Genomic DNA, 18885 nt, shown 5'->3' on the forward strand with positions numbered 1-18885 from the left:
CGGAGCCTCCGGCGGCCGGAGCGGGACCCGCCCTGCCTGCTCCCCGCGCCCGGAACCGGCTCCACCACCGCCCGCTGTCCCGGGTGCCCTCTCCTTTCCATCGCGCGGCGGCCCGGTAGCCGCCGCAGCTCCCCGGGGCTGCGCCACTGCTCGGCGTTGGAGGCCGCGCTGGCCCGGGCAGGCCCTGCCCCGCGGCCCCTCCCAGGCCGCGGCCTCGCAGGCAAGTCGCGCCTTCCGGGGGAGCGCTGAGGGCGGGGGGAGCGGGCTGGCCCCGGCCGGGTAGCCCGCGGCGCGACGGGGGTGTGGGCTCCCCCTCTATGCCAGTCCTGCGGGGAGCGGGCGGCCTCTCCGGCGGGGTTGGCACGGCTGTTGAAGGAATCCGGAGAGGCCATCTCTGTAAATGGCCACCTCCCCCTTGGCACCTGGGCGTTGGAAACCCCGTGAGGGGATTAAAGGGCCTGTCCTTTGGGGTTACTCGTCTGCTCCGCCGCCACTGGTATTTATCACTGTTACAGAAGCTGACAGGTTTTTGGGTATCAACTTTAGATGCTTTTTCCTCATAATTTTGTTCTATGTCAGCTGAGCTACCTTTTCCCTTCAGCCAGTAATTTTTTTAAAGCAAATTCTATTGTAGATTTTTTTTTTAGCAAATACATGGTTCATATAGTCTAATATCTCCTGTACTGTCATCATACAGGTGACCATGCCATTTGTGATTTGGGAAATGTCCTCCTAGCATTCCTGTTTACACAGAGATGCCTGTGTTCTGAAGTATGAGGCGTTATGTTGTTGTCAGAGCTCTGCTGTTGGCCAGGTGTATTTTGTTACAGCCGTAGTTCAGTGTGGTTGTTATAGTCTCTCTGCTCAATAAACTAGAAGATGTTTTTTATAATCCTTAGTTTAATGCTTGTACAGTATTTGGAGAACAGAGTGGGAGAATGCAGTTTCTTGTAGAACAAAGTGTACATGATTTTGAAGTATTTGAAGATAATTTGAAATGTTGTCTTTAAAATGTCAGTGTGGGATTTTTCGTGGGGGGCTTTTTTCATAAAAGATCTGATTTGGTCAATGTTTAATTCCATATGTTTTCCCTACAAAGCCTATTTCATCATTGTTAATGTAGCATTAAGAATTTAAGTTAGAACCTGTAGTTCTATTAAAACTTGTTGGCTTTTGTATTTTTTTCAATATGTACTTGAAATTTTTACTGCAAGACATTTTATTTCTTAGGAGAACTAGGGTTAAATTGTAAAAGTCATAGCAAATATAACAGAGGTTAACTTACAAGACTCAATCATGGTATGGTAAAGCGACATAAAGATCTTGACTTACCAATCAAGATGTAAGTGCTGTAAGATATTGAGGGTATTGATTGATGGGAAGCTCAACATGAGCTGGCAGTGTGCGCTTGCAGCCCAGAAAGCCAACCGTGTCCTGGGCTGCATCAAAAGAGGTGTGACCAGCAGGTAGAGGGAGGTGATCCTGCCCTTCTACTCCGCTCTTGTGAGACCCCACCTGGAGTACTGCGTCCAGCTCTGGGGGCCCCAGAACAGGAGAGACATGGAGCTGTTGGAGAGAGTCCAGAGGAGGGCCACAGGGATGATCAGAGGGCTGGAGCACCTCTCCTGTGAGGACAGGCTGAGAGAGTTGGGGTTGTTCAGCCTGGAGAAAAGAAGGCTCCAGGGAGATCTACTTGCGGCTTACCAGTACCTGAAGGGGCCTGCAGGAAAGCTGGAGAGGGACTGTTTATCAGGGAGTGGAGTGACAGGACAAGGGGGAATGGCCTTAAGCTGAAGGAGGGTCCATTTAGATTAGATGTTAGAAAGAAATTCTTTACTGTTAGAGTGGTGAGGCACTGGCACAGGTTGCCCAAAGAGGCTGTGGATGCCCCATCCCTGGAAGTGTTTAAGGCCAGATTGGATGAGGCTTTGGGCAACGTGGTCTAGTGGAGGGTGTCCCTGCCCGCAGCAGGGGGGTTGGAACTAGATGATCTTTAAGGTCCCTTCCAACCCAGGCTATTCTATGATTCTATGAAGATACAGGCTGTTTCAGGTCATTCAAAGCCATATTTTACTTACAGATTACTTTATATGGTGTTTGGAATATATAAAAATTTCCCTTAGTGTTTTTTCCTCTTTCATTAATAATGATAAGCAACCTTGAATTTTAGTTCAGCAATTTTCATTATATTTAGTCTGTGACTTTAAAGGCTTTTCACATTGCTGTTTGCATTCAAGTAGCTCAGAAATTGGAAATGCTTATGGAGCCAGAATATCATTGATAAATCATCCGTTAGCGTTTGAAACTCAAGTTCACTGCTGCAGCTCAGTGGATGAAGAATAGGGTTATGGTAGAGCATACATTAGGTGAGTATTTGCCTTTATCCATCTGCAAGGGTGAAAGTTGGCTGTTGTACAGGTGTTAAAGGTGAAAATAAGTTTGAGGCCTGGGCAGAGGGAGGGAATAGCTTTGGGAACTTAGGAGGTTGAAATATGAAACAGGAGTTAGAAATGTCTGATGTGATTTAAATAGTTCAACACCGAATAAGTGCTTTTCCAGCAGATCCTAGTGAAGTTTAAATTTAATACTTCCAGTGTGGCTGTTTAGTAGTGAAATTACTGGTTTACATCAGCTACTGCAGATTTCAAGGGTAATTTTTAAAATAGAAATTTATTTTGAAGAATTTGTATTAGGATCCAAAAGATTATTTTGGTTTGAAGCTCTTTAAATCCCTGAGGCAGCAATAGGCCATTTGAGATAAGTCTGTTTTGTATCTTAGATTGCTTATCAGAAGGCATTAATAATTTCATTAAAGGTTTCAGAAGATTGTTGTAGGCATTTTTAATGGGATAAGTACTGCAGATAATTCATTCCATTCTGAAATACTATGTTCCATCTGAGAAGACAACTTAAGAGCTGAGTAAAAATGAAGGTTTACAAAAGGTGGAAGTCATAACAGCATTGTTTTTTGTAGCTTGTAGTATATTCGAAAGAAGGCAAATTAAAAAGCTAAGCTTTAGAAAAACTAGAAGTAGCTTCAGAAAAACTAGAAGTGTACATTTGCAACTCTCTTTTAAAATATGGGTTTGTGTCAGAAGCCTATGGTTGCTAGCACATACCTCTTTTCAGTGCTATGAGTCCATACAAAAGTAAACATTAAAATTACCCATTATTAACATGCGTAAGTTAGGTTTGTTATACAGTGTAACAGAGGAGTGCATCGGGAGAATTTTTTTCTCTGATGGTTAGCTCTAAACTTCTTTAATACAATACAATTGACATGACACTGCATATTCACACCTAACAATGAAGTAGTGAACCGTTTGCTTTTCAGGATGATACCTTTGATGGTAATACTGATCTTGTGTTACATATTTTATAAACAAATGTAGATTTCAAAACAGATAAATATTTTTTGTAATTTTAGAAATGTTATAGTCATTTAGGTTTTGTTCCCATTCTCAGGGTGGTGATGATAATGGTAGCTAATTTGTTTTAGTGACTGTAAAACTAAGCATGTGAGGACAAGAGGGACTCTCCAAGTGCGAATTAAAATAAAATGGACATACCAGATGGAACCTGTGCAAATGGAAAAATGTAGGAAAAAACCTCTAAAATATTCAAAGTAATGCTGGTATTTCTTCATATAGTCAGCAGAGTGGGATCATAAATGTTTTGTTTAACCAAATGCACAGTCCTTCCAGTTCAGTTTAAGCCTTGGTAATCCATAGGTGACTGAAAAGAGTTTTCCCATTGGCATCATTTTAATATAGTAATATATATTATAGCAGAGGTAGGAGAGGTGCAACAAGAAATTATTCTCAAAATTTCCTATATATGGAGATCTCGTTACTCATGCACGATCCTTTATGCTTCCCATTCTTATTTTTGCTTCAAGATAATGGTGTTTTTCAGTATCTTTCCTTGTACAATTTTTTTTTCTGATAAGTAAACTAATGGTTGACTGATTTCAGGATTTTTTGTTTGGGTTTTGTATGTTTATTATGAAACATTACCTACTGTTTAATGAACCCAGCTAATTGAAATGTATTGAAATAAAATGTATTTAGACATTAGACATACTGATATGGTATTCATGCATTGCAAATACCACCCTGTATTTGCATGCTTCAGATGTCAGTGAAAAAGTCGGCTCAACCATGATGTGTATTTAAATTGGTTTGGCAGGAAACATGGGTAGAATATTTAAGCACTAAGAAAAAAAGCTGAGCACTGATGCTCTGAATAATACAATTAAAGATATTTCTTAGTTATTTTTTAACTGAAACCTGCATTTTTAAACCAAATATCAGCATATGGCTTCTATTTTTATGATTTTAGCAGCATACAGGATATAATGGGAGCACTGATGATTATTTTTTATTTAATTTTGGATGCAGATAGCACGTCACTGCAGATAGGCAAAACCAGAGGAAGGCTACATTTCTAGTCTGTTTCAGAGAAAGGAAAATTCTGTGCTGATGAGAGAGTAGGGAAGTTGTAAATCAGTGTGTTACTTAACCTAAACTGGGAAAAAACATCTCTGTCTACATTAGCAACATTTATTTATGCTAGCTTATCCTGGTAAAAGTAGCAAAATGGCTTTTATCTTTAGTAACCAAACAAGCATGTCAAAAGTAGATATCTGCAATACTTAAAAATTGTTAAGTGGATTCTTTTTAAATGTCATTTGTATGTGCTCAGACTTTAGTGTGTGCATATTTTAAATCAATATGCAGTTTAATTAATTGGATTGTTGGTACTTTTTTTTTTTAAAAAAAATAGGACCTCTTGGTGCTATTTAGTGTCTTTATTGTTTGGCGAGAACTGAGAAAACTGAATTTATTGTTGTCACATTAATCTTTTGGAGATAGTGATGATGATGAATTTTCTTTCCCCTACCCTGCTGATTTCATTTCACCTGCATTTATGTCAATTTAAATGTTATGGCTTGAATGTTACCATACAAGATGCTCTTCAAGTAAGAGCAGTGTTGTTGTGTACAACTATTACAGCTGAACTCTCTTGCAACTCAAGAGTGTATAAAGACCTAAAAGATTGTGAATTTCTGTGCTGGTTTTTTGCTTCTTAACCTCAAATGTAAAGCAGTACAGAATTTGTTGTTATGTCTGTGTGTTTTCTTGAATCCCACTTGAAACAGCAGCCTATTTGAGCCTTTAATAAAGATAACTTTTTCTTGAGGTACTGTTAGTTGTTAAAAAGCTGTTGTCTAAGCCTCACTGAAATCCACTGTATTTAAACTCTCACAAAGTCTTCTGACTAAACAATTTTTCAGTTTTTTAGTTCTTTATTTTAGCATTATGTTTCTTCAGTTGGTCAGTATTATCAATTCTTCAGCAAAATAGAGTAGTGCAAGATCTGAGTTTTGAGCAATTTAGTAAGCAATCCAAAAACCTACCTAAGAAAGTGATGTAATATATTAGTGGCAAAAGGGCGTAACACTGGCCATGTTTTCTGTGTGCCACTTATTGGGGCTAAGCGGTTTCTAAGTTGGTTTTAAGAAAATAAATTTGTCACCATTGTAACTCAGAGATTTTTTTTTTGTTTCTTTTCCCCAACTGATACGTATTATTGCACATTTAGAGTATACTCTTATTAAATTTATGAAGGAAAAGTTACAAATATATAGATAAGATATATTTAGTTTGCTGAGAAGTGATAAAAGAGTAGAGTCATTAGTTTTTCACAATAGTTCTTAATAAACTTTATTATTCTTTCAACAGACCTCTTGGAAGCATAAACAATGGAGGACGAGGAAAACCAAGGGCAACTCCTGAATGAAAAGCAGGTGCCGAACTCTGAAAGCGGATATGTGTGGCACATCACTGATATGAATCGACTCCAGCGTTTCTTATGCTTTGGTTCAGAAGGTGGTACTTACTACGTCAAGGAGCAGAAGCTGGGCTTTGAAAATGCAGAAGCTTTAACAAGACTGATTGAAGAGGGTAGAGGTTGTGAAGTTGTTCAAGAAATAAAGACATTTAGTCAAGAAGGCAGAGCAGCAAAACAGGAGCCCCTGCTTTTTGCTCTTGCAATTTGTTCGCAGTGTTCTGATGCAAAAACGAAGCAAGCAGCATTTAAAGCTGTTCCTGAGGTGTGCTGCATACCAACCCATCTCTTTACTTTCATCCAATTTAAAAAAGATCTGAAGGAGGGCATGAAATGTGGCATGTGGGGCCGTGCACTGAGGAAAGCTGTTGCAGATTGGTACAATGGAAAGAATGGCATGGCTGTTGCTTCAGCGATTACAAAATATAAACAAAGAAGTGGTTGGTCTCATAAAGATCTTCTGAGATTGTCCCACCTAAAACCTGCCAGTGAAGGTAATACATTTTTATTTACCTGAAAAGTCTGTGTTTTAAACCTTTTTTTATTTACTGTGGTACTGTTTTGGAAACCCAAGTACCATTGTAGACTGATGATTTCTTAGTGATGGTATCCTGTAAATTGCACCTTAAAAACGTGAGTGGTCATATCAGCAATTGACCTATTTATCTTCAGGATAAACAAAGTTTGTTCCTTCTTTTTCTTCGCTTCTGTCAAGAGAAGATAAAATAATACAATTCCCTCAATTTCCTCCTATTTGCTTACAAGTGATGAAATAATGCTTTTTTGTTATTTGGGAAGATCTGTTGGTTTCAAATAAGTTAGGGTGCTTACTTCTAAGGAAGTTTTAATTAAGTTTTAATACAGTAATTAAAACTACTGTTCTACATTGTGTGTGGCTGACCTTTTTTATAGCTGGTGGGCAGGTCTGAGAATGAAAACTGCTAACTCATTTGCTAGCTAGAATGATAAATGCCAATATAAAGACTGTAATGCTGCTTGGAAAATATTTTTTTTTCAATAGGAATTGCTATCGTCACTAAATATATTACCAAAGGGTGGAAAGATGTCCAAGAGGCGTATAAAGACAAAGCAGTTTCTGCTGAGACTGAAAAACTCTTAAAGTATCTGGAGGCAGTGGAGAAAGTAAAACGCACAAAAGATGAATTGGAAGTTACTCATTTAATAGAGGAGTATGGTCTAGTTAGAGAGCATCTCCTGACAAACCATCTGAAATCTAAAGAGGTAGGTAAACTTCATTAGCTTTGTATTCTCTTTAGAGTAACACTTTTCAGAATCTTAAGTCTAGATTTCCATAAAAAATAGCCCTTATGCTGTTTTTCAAGTTATTTACCCAAGTAGCTAATTTAAAATAACAAAAATCTTCATATAACTCATATGTTTATTTTAAAATACACTTATTTAATGTACAGATGTCAGTTCTTCTAGTTTGGGAATCTCATCTTTTTTTTTTTTCCTCTTCTCTTTCTTTGATCATAGGTTTGGAAGGCATTGCTGAAGGAGATGTCCATATCTGTATTGTTGAGAAATTTAGGAAAACTGACAGCAAATTCAGTGCTTGAACCACGAGGTTCAGAAGTGGCAATAGTGTGTGAAAGACTGAGAAATGAGAAACTGCTAAAAAAGGTAAGAACCTTTTCATAATAAGTGCTAGCATTTGTTGGTTTTAGTCTCTTCCTAAATTGTATTTCTTCAGGTAACCTCTTTACAAAATAAAAGGGATGTTCTTTGGAGGAACTGTGTAGTTTATTCTTTTAAAAAAACCTGTAGTCCAGAATACCTGCACCTTTATTTTAAAACTGATCTTTATCATTTCTCTTTGATCTCCCCCTCCCCATTTCTGAAACTTTTATACAAATTAAGTATATTGACAGCTAGGATCTTTTCTTAAATTAGGGCCATGGCAAGCTTTGCCTCTTGGGTTCGTCGATTGCTTATGAGTCTTGTAATTTAGAATTGGGAATACAAGCTTAAAAAGTGAGTGGAAGTCACTTGTGTAGGATCCTAGGAAGTGAACGAAGAAACTAGCATAGCTTGTGAGAGGAAAAAGATGACAGAACAAGGAGACTTTCTCCTTTCAGTTTGCTTTACTGTCCATCAAAGAGGTAAGAAAAGAAGAGGGAACAGAGGGTTCCTCAAAGGGAGAACAAAATTTTCAGGAATTTAATGGGAGATAGAGAAGACAAGTGTCTTTTTCTAATAGTTTTGTGAGTTGGGGAGATTAAAATCAGGACGCTTAACTTCTTCAAGACCATAGCTGAACTGAGAACAACAACAGTAGGTCCTTTTTTCCCATCCCACTGCTCTTCCCTTTCTCTGGTTTCTTCTTTAATCATACATAGTTACTGAGGCACTGGGGAAGGGAGAGCAAAGATGGTGGCACGATACCTTGATGGAAGAAAGACAATGTAGTAGTTCATGCAACAGCTGTGTAAAGACTGCATGAACTCTTCAAATTTAACAAATTTAAAGTAACAATATACTAAACCAGAGATTTTTGAAGTAGGATCTTATTTTCAGTTTTAGTTTGTTGTTGTTTTTTTTTTTTAAGGAGTTTAGACTTTCAAAAACTTACCATTAATTTCTTTTGCCTATAGGGTAGAATACATCCATTCCATATTTTGGTTGCATTAGAAACCTATAAAACTGGACATGGAAGCAGAGGGAAGCTTTGGTGGCGTCCTGATGAAGACATTTTAGAAGCTTTAGATGCCTCATTTTACAAAACTTTCAAGGTAATGTAGTTCTTAAATTTTTTTAAGCTTTGTAAGAATTCTCCGTTTTCTGAAGGCTTATAAAATGATAGGGGAAAGTTTGTTGAGTGGATAACAATTTTGAAACTTTATAACAAAAGTCTTAGGAATTGAGATTTTATTAAACAAAGAATCAAAACTTTATGATATATTCAGCTTTCAGCAACGTTATTTTCCTAATGTTACCCCAGAAAGAATAAAAAAAAGGCCCCACTTCTATGGTTGAAAGAAGAAGGAAGAAAAAATTAGTATATTAATTATGTGTATCTATTATCTTTTTTTTTTTTTTTCATTCTAGACAGTTGAACCAACAGGAAAACGCTTCTTACTTGCAGTTGATGTCAGTGCATCAATGACACAAAAAGTTTTGGGCAGCGTGCTCAATGCTAGCACAGTTGCAGCAGCAATGTGTATGGTGAGGCACTAAACTTCTTTTCTTTATAACTATTTGCAGCTTGAGCTGCTCTTTTGAGACAAAGGTGCTCTAAAGCTGGTTAGAAGATGATGTGACCTTGTGCTTCACTGGTAGACCAGATGCTTAAAGCTACTGGCGACCAAATTCAGAAAGATCAATTTGAAGAAGTTGGTTTCCAGTATAAATCAAAGTGGTCGAGGCTGATTTTTCACTCAGCTGAAAATACATTTTAATTTTTTTTCAGAAGCATTCATAGAATAATACAGATTGAATTAAGAAATTTTGGGATAATTCTTGTGTGCATTTGAGTTATCAATACAGCCTTTGTATCACAATCATTTTCCCCCTCAATTTGATGTTCTAAAGCTTCTTGTGTGTTTATATTACAGAGGAGTTGAACTTTTGTTTGTGTTTAAAAATGTTTAGTGTTTTATGGCAGGGGGGAGAGAAGAAATGTGGAAGTATCTTTACTATCAGAGCATTTCTTTAGCTCTGATTTTTGCAATGTTTATTTGTAGTAATATTGCAGAATATTTGAAGTGTAGTGTGAAGCATAAGTACATATGAGGGGCAATGCTGAATGAAGTACAAAAGGATATATCATGTTGTGTGTTTGGTAGGGAATGCCTTGATTCAGACATCAAAAATTCTGAATAATGTAATTAAATATTTTTGTCTTCCACTTTCTCAGGTTGTAGCACGTACTGAGAAGGATTCCCATATTGTTGCCTTTTCACATGAGATGGTCCCTTGCCCAGTGACGGCTGATATGACGTTACCTCAAGTATTAGTGAAAATGTATGAAGTATGTAAAAAAAAAAAAAAAACCAAAAAAAACCCAACCAACCCCAAACCAAACCAAACACGCAAAAAACCAGAACCAACCAACCAACCAAAAAACCCCAAAAAACCCCAACAAAAAAAACCCTTAGGAAACAGCTGTTGCTAACATCAGAATTTAAAAGTCTCAGCAGTTGTCTTTTCTTCGTAATCCATTCTAGTTTTGTGCTTAGTCCATATCCGTTTAGTAAAACACTGGATATTTTTTTTCCTCCCTTCTATTTAGAGAAAGTCCAGCAAATGTCACTATTTCAACTGCTGGATATTAACCATTGCGTTTTAGAATGGCAGTGTTAGGTCACAGTGAGTTAGTTGGAAAAGAATATTAAAAAAAATCAAACAACACCTCCCTCCCCCCCCCAAAATGAAATGAGTAAGTGAACTATTATTTAACAAAGAAGCCTCTGTGTGTGATAAAACGTGAAGCTTACCTAAAAAGTAATTAAGTAATTTTTTCCATGGTTCACTAATTGCTGTATTAATGTGTTCCATGTATTTTTTTTTTTTCTTTTAAGATTCCAATGGGTACCACTGATTGTTCCCTTCCAATGATATGGGCTCAAAAAACTCAGACAGCTGCTGATGTCTTCATTGTATTTACTGATAATGAGACCTTTGCTGGAAACACTCATCCTGCAACTGCTCTTAGAGAGTACAGAGAGGTAAATATGCTCCTGACTGTTTATAATTGATGAATACAGTACAAAAAAATACCAGTTCAAAAAAACGTTTTAGAGACTGAACTAGTTGTGACGTTTTTCAGTATATAATTTTATGTTGTTAAAAATTGATATATTCCACAGTTAGGCAGAATTAGTGTACGTATTGCACTAATTGCACATATTTAAAACCACTGAATTGTTAAAAGGATTTGTAATTATCCTACACTGCTTGGTGTACTGCAACACCAATTAATTATGTTTTTTTTATATTCGGGGAACATATGAATTTCTGTGTTCTCTATACAATTGATTGAATAAGTTTTTTATAGGAAATTCTTACAAATGAAATTCGGCTCACAGAATTAAATTTAACTTTGATATCTGCAGTAGATATCACAAAGTTTAAATGAAGTAATGAAGATAAGCCTGTAGGGAAGCTGTCAATAGGATGAGGTGATAGTGTCTTGTGAAGAAAGGTCATTATGTTTTACAAGGGCTATTCTAAGCTATGCAGCTTCGTAATTTTGAAATGGAACTAAGAAAAATACCTTCTCCAAGCACATTGATATTAGAAACTCTTATTTACCAGCAAACAATCTTTTATGCTTTAAGGGAACTATTTTTTAAACTACAAAAAATACTTTTTGACTAACATGTATGTATGGACATTAATCTTCATATCATGTCCACCCAGCTGAAATTAATACCAAAACCTTTAACTTGCCCACTGTGTTTCAGTTTTCTTAGTTGCAATTAGCTCCCATTCCTAAATTTGTGCTTTAAACAAAGAATCCTGTACTCTGGCCTTCGTGCCATTTGCTTTGCTTTACCTTACGGGTTACTAACCTGCAAATTCAGCTCATTTAGCAGAATTGTCCAGGCCACAGCTGCTGTATTTGTTGAACCAACATTTGGAAATCCTTGGCTTAGACAAAAACCCACTCTTTAACTCCTCTTAGATGATTTGATAATTATTATTGAAAGTTTTCTCTTAGAATAGCAAATGCAATGTTGCCATTTGAAATAATCTATGAATATTAGTATTGCAGGAAAATTGCACTAATATACCTCATTGTAATTATTTCCATTCATTTAAATATATCTACTGCAGGTTAAATACAGGTTAACGGGCAGTCTGCAATTCTGGTTATGGCATATCTAGTTTCTATCAGCATGCCTATTCAGACAGTGGTTTATGCAAGCTAGATAGCAGGATTTGGCCCTCTAGCATGTTTAAGTTACTGTATATGTATGTTCTGATTTACTTTTTTTTTGTGTGTGTCTTTCCTCTAGAAAATGGGTATTCCTGCTAAATTGATTGTTTGTGGAATGACCTCAAATGGTTTTACGATCGCAGATCCAGATGACAGAGGCATGTTGGATATATGTGGCTTTGATACAGGAGCTTTGGATGTTATTCGAAACTTCACTTTGGATTTGATTTAATTTTCTAGGCGTCTGCTTTTCCCAGTGGGTCCATTGCTGGCAACAGACTTCACCCTGGGAACTCCCAGCCAAATATACTTTATTAGAATATGGCACATTATATACATATCAGAATGTTACCTGTTTGTGAAGGGAAAGCAAGAAAAGCAGATGAGAAATCTCTTTTCTCTTTTTTCCTGTTGCACACGATTTAAATAAACAGTGGGAAGTTTGCTAAAAGTAACTACAGGGTTAGACAAGACATAATTTAATTTCATTTATAATAGATTATAAATAGTGAGCGATTCCCCCCCTCCTTCCCCCCGTTGTTGTGGAATGCTTGTTTGCAAGAATAAATTGATGAGTTACTCATAGGATGTGGCAGGAAAAAAAAGTGGGTTTAGTATTTTTAATAATGTCAGTTTAACAACAACTTTGTTGAAAGGGATTTTTCTTTGGGCTTTTTTTAATCTTTGTATTTTAAACAAATTACTAAGCTTCAACAGTTTCCATTGTTACACTTCAAATCTACAAAACAAGTATTTTCTGGCACATGTGAGACCATGTGACTGTGATGCAGTATAAAAGTTACCCAGTGAAATTTTATACTGATAAAACTGAAAGTGGAAGAGCTCATGCTAATCTTTTTCTATCTAGATTATCATCTGGGTTTTCAGGAGTAAAGTGTAATTCTCTTCAGATAAATTGAGGGGCAGTTTCTGTACAATGTAGTTTCAGAAGCACTATTTTAGAATTACGACGCTTTACAGGAAGTTCTAAACCCTGTTTTTAGTAGAAAAAGATCTTGGAAATGGCTAGGAAGCCACATTCAGTCCATGTTAAAACTTCAGGAAGCATCAGCATCCTTTCAGTGAGGAAGATCAACAAGTGCATGTGTCTTGGCCTGGTCTTGACAGCTGAGTGGTAACAACCAGAAACAAATAGCTACATTTTCTTCAAAAGAATGTATTCAATGATACAGAAACAATCTTCCTAATAGGAGAGGATTTCATTTTTAAAAATCTTTTTGTAGATTAACAGTACTTCTGATTTCTTAAATTAATTCAAGCTAACGTTTTTCAAAACTACCTCCAGTTTATAGTGACCAATTCTTAAAAACTTTTATGAAATGTACAGTTGCCTCCTTCATGCTCTCAAAATCTTGTTTAGGAAGTGATTGAAACTGGATTTTTTTTTTTTTTATTATTTTTTTATCTGATAGAGTGTGAGTAAATAAGGAGAAAGCTAGTGAATATCTTATCACTTTGGAACAGGAGTTGATAGCAATTCATGTGTATATGTATTTAATTCTGTGTGTGTGTTTTTATATATGTGTGTATAGGGGGGAAGTTAAAAAGATCTCTTTAGTAGATCGCGATCTTAGAAGACGAGAAAGGGTTTTTAGTGATGCTTTTACAACTTTCCCTAAGACATATGTATGTCAGCCTCTTTTATGCTAATTCTGGCTGTTTTAAACAGTGAATTTGATGTTGATTTGAAAATAATTATGATTTATAAAAATAACCCAGTTGTGGTAAATGACATGTAAGACCATATTTTTCTGCCTAAAACCCAAGCTTTTAAATGTAAAATTCAAGTTCATATTATACTTTTGATACTTGCAACACTTTTCATTATGCCTCGTACATATTGATTATAAATGCAAAGCTTGCATTCTGTAGGATGGATATCTCTTTTGGTGCTAAAATGTGAGGTTACATGTTACCAAAGGTATCCTGCTACATACGTATACTCTACCTTATGAATAAATCAAAACAGGGAGGGAAGCCTTTTCTGCCGTGAAAACCATGGCTTAAAGAACTGGTGGTAGGAATGCTACCTTTCAGCGGATGTGAATGTAGTTACTTCTGAGTTATCACGGCTCTTAGGATACAGCTCTGTCAGAATGCTTGAAGAATACAGGACTGCCACCAGCTTGTCAGGTGACATCTAGAAAAAACCGTGTTCCTACAAAAGCTGAGACATAGCACTTTGAGGTTGAAAAAGAGAATTAGCCATTTCTTAGGAAAAATTTCTTACCACTTTTAGTCTCCTTTCTAAATAAACTCCATGAACATGGGGAGTAAACTCATTTGCTCAATACATGTTAATAATTATTTCAAGTAAGTGCACTGATGTTTTGGGGTTGGTTTTGGTAGTAATGTGTTTTAAATTACACAATAGTCAAACATCTGATTAGGTGTTTCCTTCTAAGCTAGAGATGTTGAAAATAACTAATAGATAAGTATCTTTTGCAAGTACTTTTTCTTATTTGAAGTAGTATTTGTGAAGTAATAGGAAATATTTTTGACTAAATATAAAGTGAAAACTTAAACAGGTATTTCAAGTAACTTTGTGCAGTTAATTGCATAAATTTACTGCAAGTAAAAGATTAGACTAGTTACTAACAGATTGAATGAACGGTTATAGTAGTGTTGCATCTTTGAAAGCAGTCCAGTTTAAAATACAGTTCCTTGAACTAGAGTGTAAGTGAAGGTGAACTTTTCAGTAGAACTTATAGGAAATGTAGCTCCCTGTATCTATTGACACTGGATAGCTGTGTGCGATGTTCAAGATAGCCATCCATGCTGGAGTACATAATATGCTCCTAAATAGTTACCGAAATAGTTACTCTGTACTAAAAAAATCTTGTTAGAATATTCTGAGTGGTTTGGTTATCCGATGTAAAGCTAGTACCAACGAGATCATGTTGTCATCTACTCCTCTTTTAAAAGATTTTCACAGAGAGAGGAAACTGAAGTAAATGCTGACAGCTGAAACTTTATAGTGTGTTGACCTTTGTTTCTGCTGTTTTCAGTCTGGTTTTGTTGTTATCTTACAGTAAGGGGCATAGAAGAATGGTGCTGCATATTCCTTTTCCGTAGACTGGATCTTTTTTATCTGCCCATACACTGAATTTTAGGGGACAGCATGACTCACTTGCTGTAACATAAATTAGCCCTGATTGTAGTATTTAGTTATTAAACTGATAATTTTCCAAACAATATCTGGACAATAATTGCCAATAAGAGGCAATAATTACTGTAATGGTTTAAAAAAAATAAGTAAGCAAAGACAAAGTCACTAAGCTTAAGCATTAGTTCAGTGTACAATAAATAACCTACCCTTTCAGCAAAGAGGAGACGTTGACTCTTTGAAGTTAATAGTGTTGTTTGCATTGGAGGAACACTCTGACTAACAGAATAAAAATGGGGCTATAATTGTGCAGTGCAGTTTACCAGTAAAAATCGAACAGGGACAAGTTTAATGATAATGAAGTTTATTCAAAACATTAAAAAAAAAAAAGTCTAAATGCAGAGTGCAGCTGTAGACTGGGTGAATGCAGGTTTCCTGATATCTAACAGAATTAATAGGCTTTCAGTTTGACTGCCATTTCACTGTGACTCCTTTAACAATTCTTAAGTATTAGACTATTAGGTCTAAGACTATAATGTTCAGGCACTTTAAGAAAGAAGAAAAGGGTGTAACGGTCAGAGGTAAAACATTCTGTAACGAAGGGCTGTAACAAACGAACATCAAAGGTCAGGTTTCTTAATGGAAGGGATACAATCAAGAATGTGGAGAGAGCAGAGAAGGCACTCAAGATTTCTTAAAAATCTTGCAATGCTTATATCAGCATTGTGTAATAAAGACAGAAATAATTTTGCCAAGAAATAGCATTTCGTGTCAGGAATTTTAGACCTGTAGCGAGGAGGAGGAGAGTTTGGGATGCTTGTAGAATTAGATTACAGGCAAAACATGAGGTCTTTACCTACAGTCCTGTGTTTAAAACAGGGAAGTCTAAAAGTAGGTGTAGATCTGAAGCCAGCAGGGCCACTCTAAGTGCCCACTATGTGAGGGCCACTAATAACTGGCCCAAAAATATCGTGCTGCTTAAAACCACTGTTAAACCTGTTTGTTAACCATAAATCATTAGGGGGGTTGTGGTGTTCTTTTTCATTGTTGTTTAATTGGGGCCCATAAATGGGTATGGCTTTAAAAGGCTATTCAACACAGTATATATTCTTGGCTTAAAAAAAACACCAGCAGTTTTGGAAATGTATTTTAATAATGGCTCTGTCTGTAAAAACACTAGAAAAATATTTCTCTCCGTTGCAAAATGCTGCACTGCTTAATCACGTACCTAACTCATAGCCACCGTACCAGAAGCATTAGTATTGGTTCCATGTATTTTGTTTCTTGTTTTACTTTTTTGCTTTGCTCTTCCTTTTCTCTTTGTTCTTGTTGGCTTTTTTTCTCCTTTCCCATCTCCTTGTCACCTCAGGCCTATACTTGAATCTCTTTTCACACACAAGCTTTCATCCATTCCTTTTTTTTTTTGCCTCCATTCTTCTGCCTTGTCATCATTGAACGTGCGAGCTTAGCTAAAGAACTTATACCAGAACTGATGTCATACTATTTATCTTAGTTTAAAAAAACTGGATAAATTTTTTCTTTAATTATAAAAATTCTTTTAAAACACTTAATTTGCTGTATCTATCAGATTTTTGGTAAAACTGTGTAAACATCAGTGACAAAAGTATACTTTGTTTATTTACAGAAATCCAACATCTGCCTGTGACTGGCTTTATTTTTATAAAATAACTGCTTAATATTGGCTTTTCAAATTTCTTTTTTTTTTTTGTAGAATTAGTGGTTTGGAGCTTTCAGTTCTGTCAAATATTATCAACCTGCTGTTATATGCAGAATTAGGTAAATATTTAAATTAATATTCTGGATAAATGGGCAGCTTCTTTGCAGTATTGGTTAGAGAAAATCTTCAAAGAATAGGATGTAGAAGTAAACCTAAGCAAAGACTTAGTTGTCTTGCTTGCGCTTTAAATCTTTTTTTTAAGCGTTTCATCAGTTTATAGTTTTATTTAGCTATTTGCAGTGGTTCACAGTGGACAAATATGCTCTAAGTAAGCTGTTTTAATGACTTTATTGTTGGAATGGTACGGATTTTATCTTACCATGACACAGTGTAGTGTACAACACTGCTGAGTTAGAGTTACGAGGGAAAAGTAAAACACTAGGACCGTGTACTATGTATGTGCTGCTCTGAGAACTAAGATTTAAGATTAGCTAATTTCAGCAGAAGGTATGGTGTCTTTAAATACGTGTGCTTACATTTGGGTTTATAATTTTGATACTGTAAAGCGTGGTTTCTTTAGGTATTTCTGCATTTGGAATTTAAGTTTAAATATATATATTTGCATATATATATGTGGTATGTTGAGAACTTTTACAAATGCTTTGTTAACAAATAATGAATATAAATAGCTGTTTTCCTAATGTTACCAGCTTCTTAGACTTAAGCACAACTAGTTACAAATAAAATGTCTTTTCTCTGACATTCTCCTATAAAAGTGCAGTTCTACTCTTTAAAAACAATTCTGTATAAAGCAGCAGCAGATGGGCGCATTCACAGCTCTGCTTAGTTAAATAACTTGATGTTTGGTTCCAGCTTCTCACGCTGCTTAGGAGCATGGTATTTAAGCTGGATGAGCAGGTATGTCTGAAGCTTAAGTACAGAATCTTTTAGTGGATAATTTTTAACATTCACATCCCAGGGCAAGCATTATTTTAAAGAGTTTTGTCCTGGTGAAAATGCTAAACAAAAAATATGGAAGTTCTTAATGACTATTTTTGAGTCCCTTCTTTTTTGGTTGTTTTTTTTCTAGAGTAGAACCACACTTTAACTGCCATATCATGTTTAAACAACTTAAACATAACATGGCTTTGTGCCATCCAATAATGAAGGCACTGTCTTGCTGCTATTTTCCGTGAAATGATACAAAATTAATAAACTATTTGGATGGGGAGCCTTAATGTGGTTAAAAAGAAACATAATTAACCCTTTGAGCGCCTTAAGACAGATCTTCTTTAATATAAATGGGCACTCACTTGGATTTGCAGGCACACAGCATGTTTTCTCAACAGCTAGAAGAGATTATTGCCTTAAGTGACAATGCCCTGGGACTTCTAAGACTTAGAACTCAAAGGGTTATTTTAGACTACTGTTTTGAGACTTTTTTTTTTTATTAAACCGGGAACAAAATGAAAAGGTCTTTCAAAAATTCCTTTGCATACTATTATTATTATTATTATTACATGATGGATTTACCAGCTTTCAGGTGCAAAATTGTTGTTAATCTTCTGAGAAAACAACTGGTCTAGAATTCTACACGGAGAAAAAGAATACTTGGTTACTGCTGTATGTGCAAAATAAATTGCTTTATTAAGCATAAATTTAGGGAGAGATGCACATTTGTGTGTGTTTACCTTGATGACTGTGTCCTTGTAAACAAAATTTTAATAAGGCAGTGATGAAACTAGCAAAATACAGAAAACCGCAATAATAAATGTAATGAGGTCAGTATGTTTAATTGGCTCATTACACGTTAAAGATGCACAGTGCAGGCAACTGTATACTAAACACTTTCTACAAATGATGCAGTTTAAATTTATTTCAAACCCACATCACAAAAGTGAAGCTGTCAAATTTAAGTTATACTCTTACAGTCCTAGGTAGCTGGAGTTGATAAATGTTATGCTTTTTTCCCCTTGAAGGGAAAAAAGTAGTTTAGGTGCATGCAGTGCTGAAAGCAATGGAAAGAAGTGAGTAAAAATTCATTGACTAATGTTTTTATTCTAGACTGTGCACCTTTAGTAGTGTAATGGTTCCCTTTTACTGAAGAATGGGATCTAATTTTCTACTTGCATATGAACTTTCTTGAAATAACCAAGAGTCTTGGCATTGCCTGGTCTGGCTTTGGATGTACATTGTACTGAAACTATTGAGTATTAGACATTTCTTTTAGACGTTTAACTGCAAGTTAAAATCGCTAGTAAACTGCATTCTGACTGTAGAATTTAAGTACTAAATAAACTCTATGCATATTAGACCCATTTTACTTGG

General features: G+C 36.0%; 1 protein-coding gene across 3 annotated transcripts; it reads left to right on the forward strand.

The window, feature by feature from the left end:
* Positions 1-80: 80 nt before the first annotated feature.
* Positions 81-18875, forward strand: RO60 (Ro60, Y RNA binding protein). 3 transcript variants are annotated; one of them, XM_054834473.1, is made up of 9 exons: positions 81-220; positions 5745-6344; positions 6872-7092; positions 7348-7494; positions 8466-8603; positions 8920-9036; positions 9728-9841; positions 10392-10538; positions 11832-18875. In XM_054834473.1, exons 2-9 carry the CDS (start codon positions 5765-5767, stop codon positions 11982-11984), a joined length of 1617 nt encoding a protein of 538 aa, XP_054690448.1. In that variant the 5' UTR covers positions 81-220; positions 5745-5764; the 3' UTR covers positions 11985-18875. The 3 variants fall into 3 exon arrangements, with proteins under 3 accessions (XP_054690448.1, XP_054690450.1, XP_054690449.1); XM_054834474.1 differs by lacking the exon at positions 81-220 and adding an exon at positions 291-496; XM_054834475.1 differs by lacking the exon at positions 11832-18875 and having other exon boundaries at positions 9728-9834; positions 10392-10532.
* Positions 18876-18885: the final 10 nt, after the last annotated feature.

This window comes from Grus americana, chromosome 8 (assembly GCF_028858705.1).
Source record: "Grus americana isolate bGruAme1 chromosome 8, bGruAme1.mat, whole genome shotgun sequence".
Lineage (NCBI taxonomy): Eukaryota > Metazoa > Chordata > Aves > Gruiformes > Gruidae > Grus > Grus americana.

Excerpts from the sequence above, each read along its gene's own strand:
- RO60 (XM_054834473.1), top strand. The coding sequence starts at position 5,765 with ATGGAGGACGAGGAAAACCAAGGGCAACTCCTGAATGAAAAGCAGGTG. Across the intron at positions 7,093-7,347 it reads ACCATCTGAAATCTAAAGAG|GTTTGGAAGGCATTGCTGAA; the intron begins GTAGGTAAACTT and ends CTTTGATCATAG. Across the intron at positions 10,539-11,831 it reads CTCTTAGAGAGTACAGAGAG|AAAATGGGTATTCCTGCTAA; the intron begins GTAAATATGCTC and ends TCTTTCCTCTAG.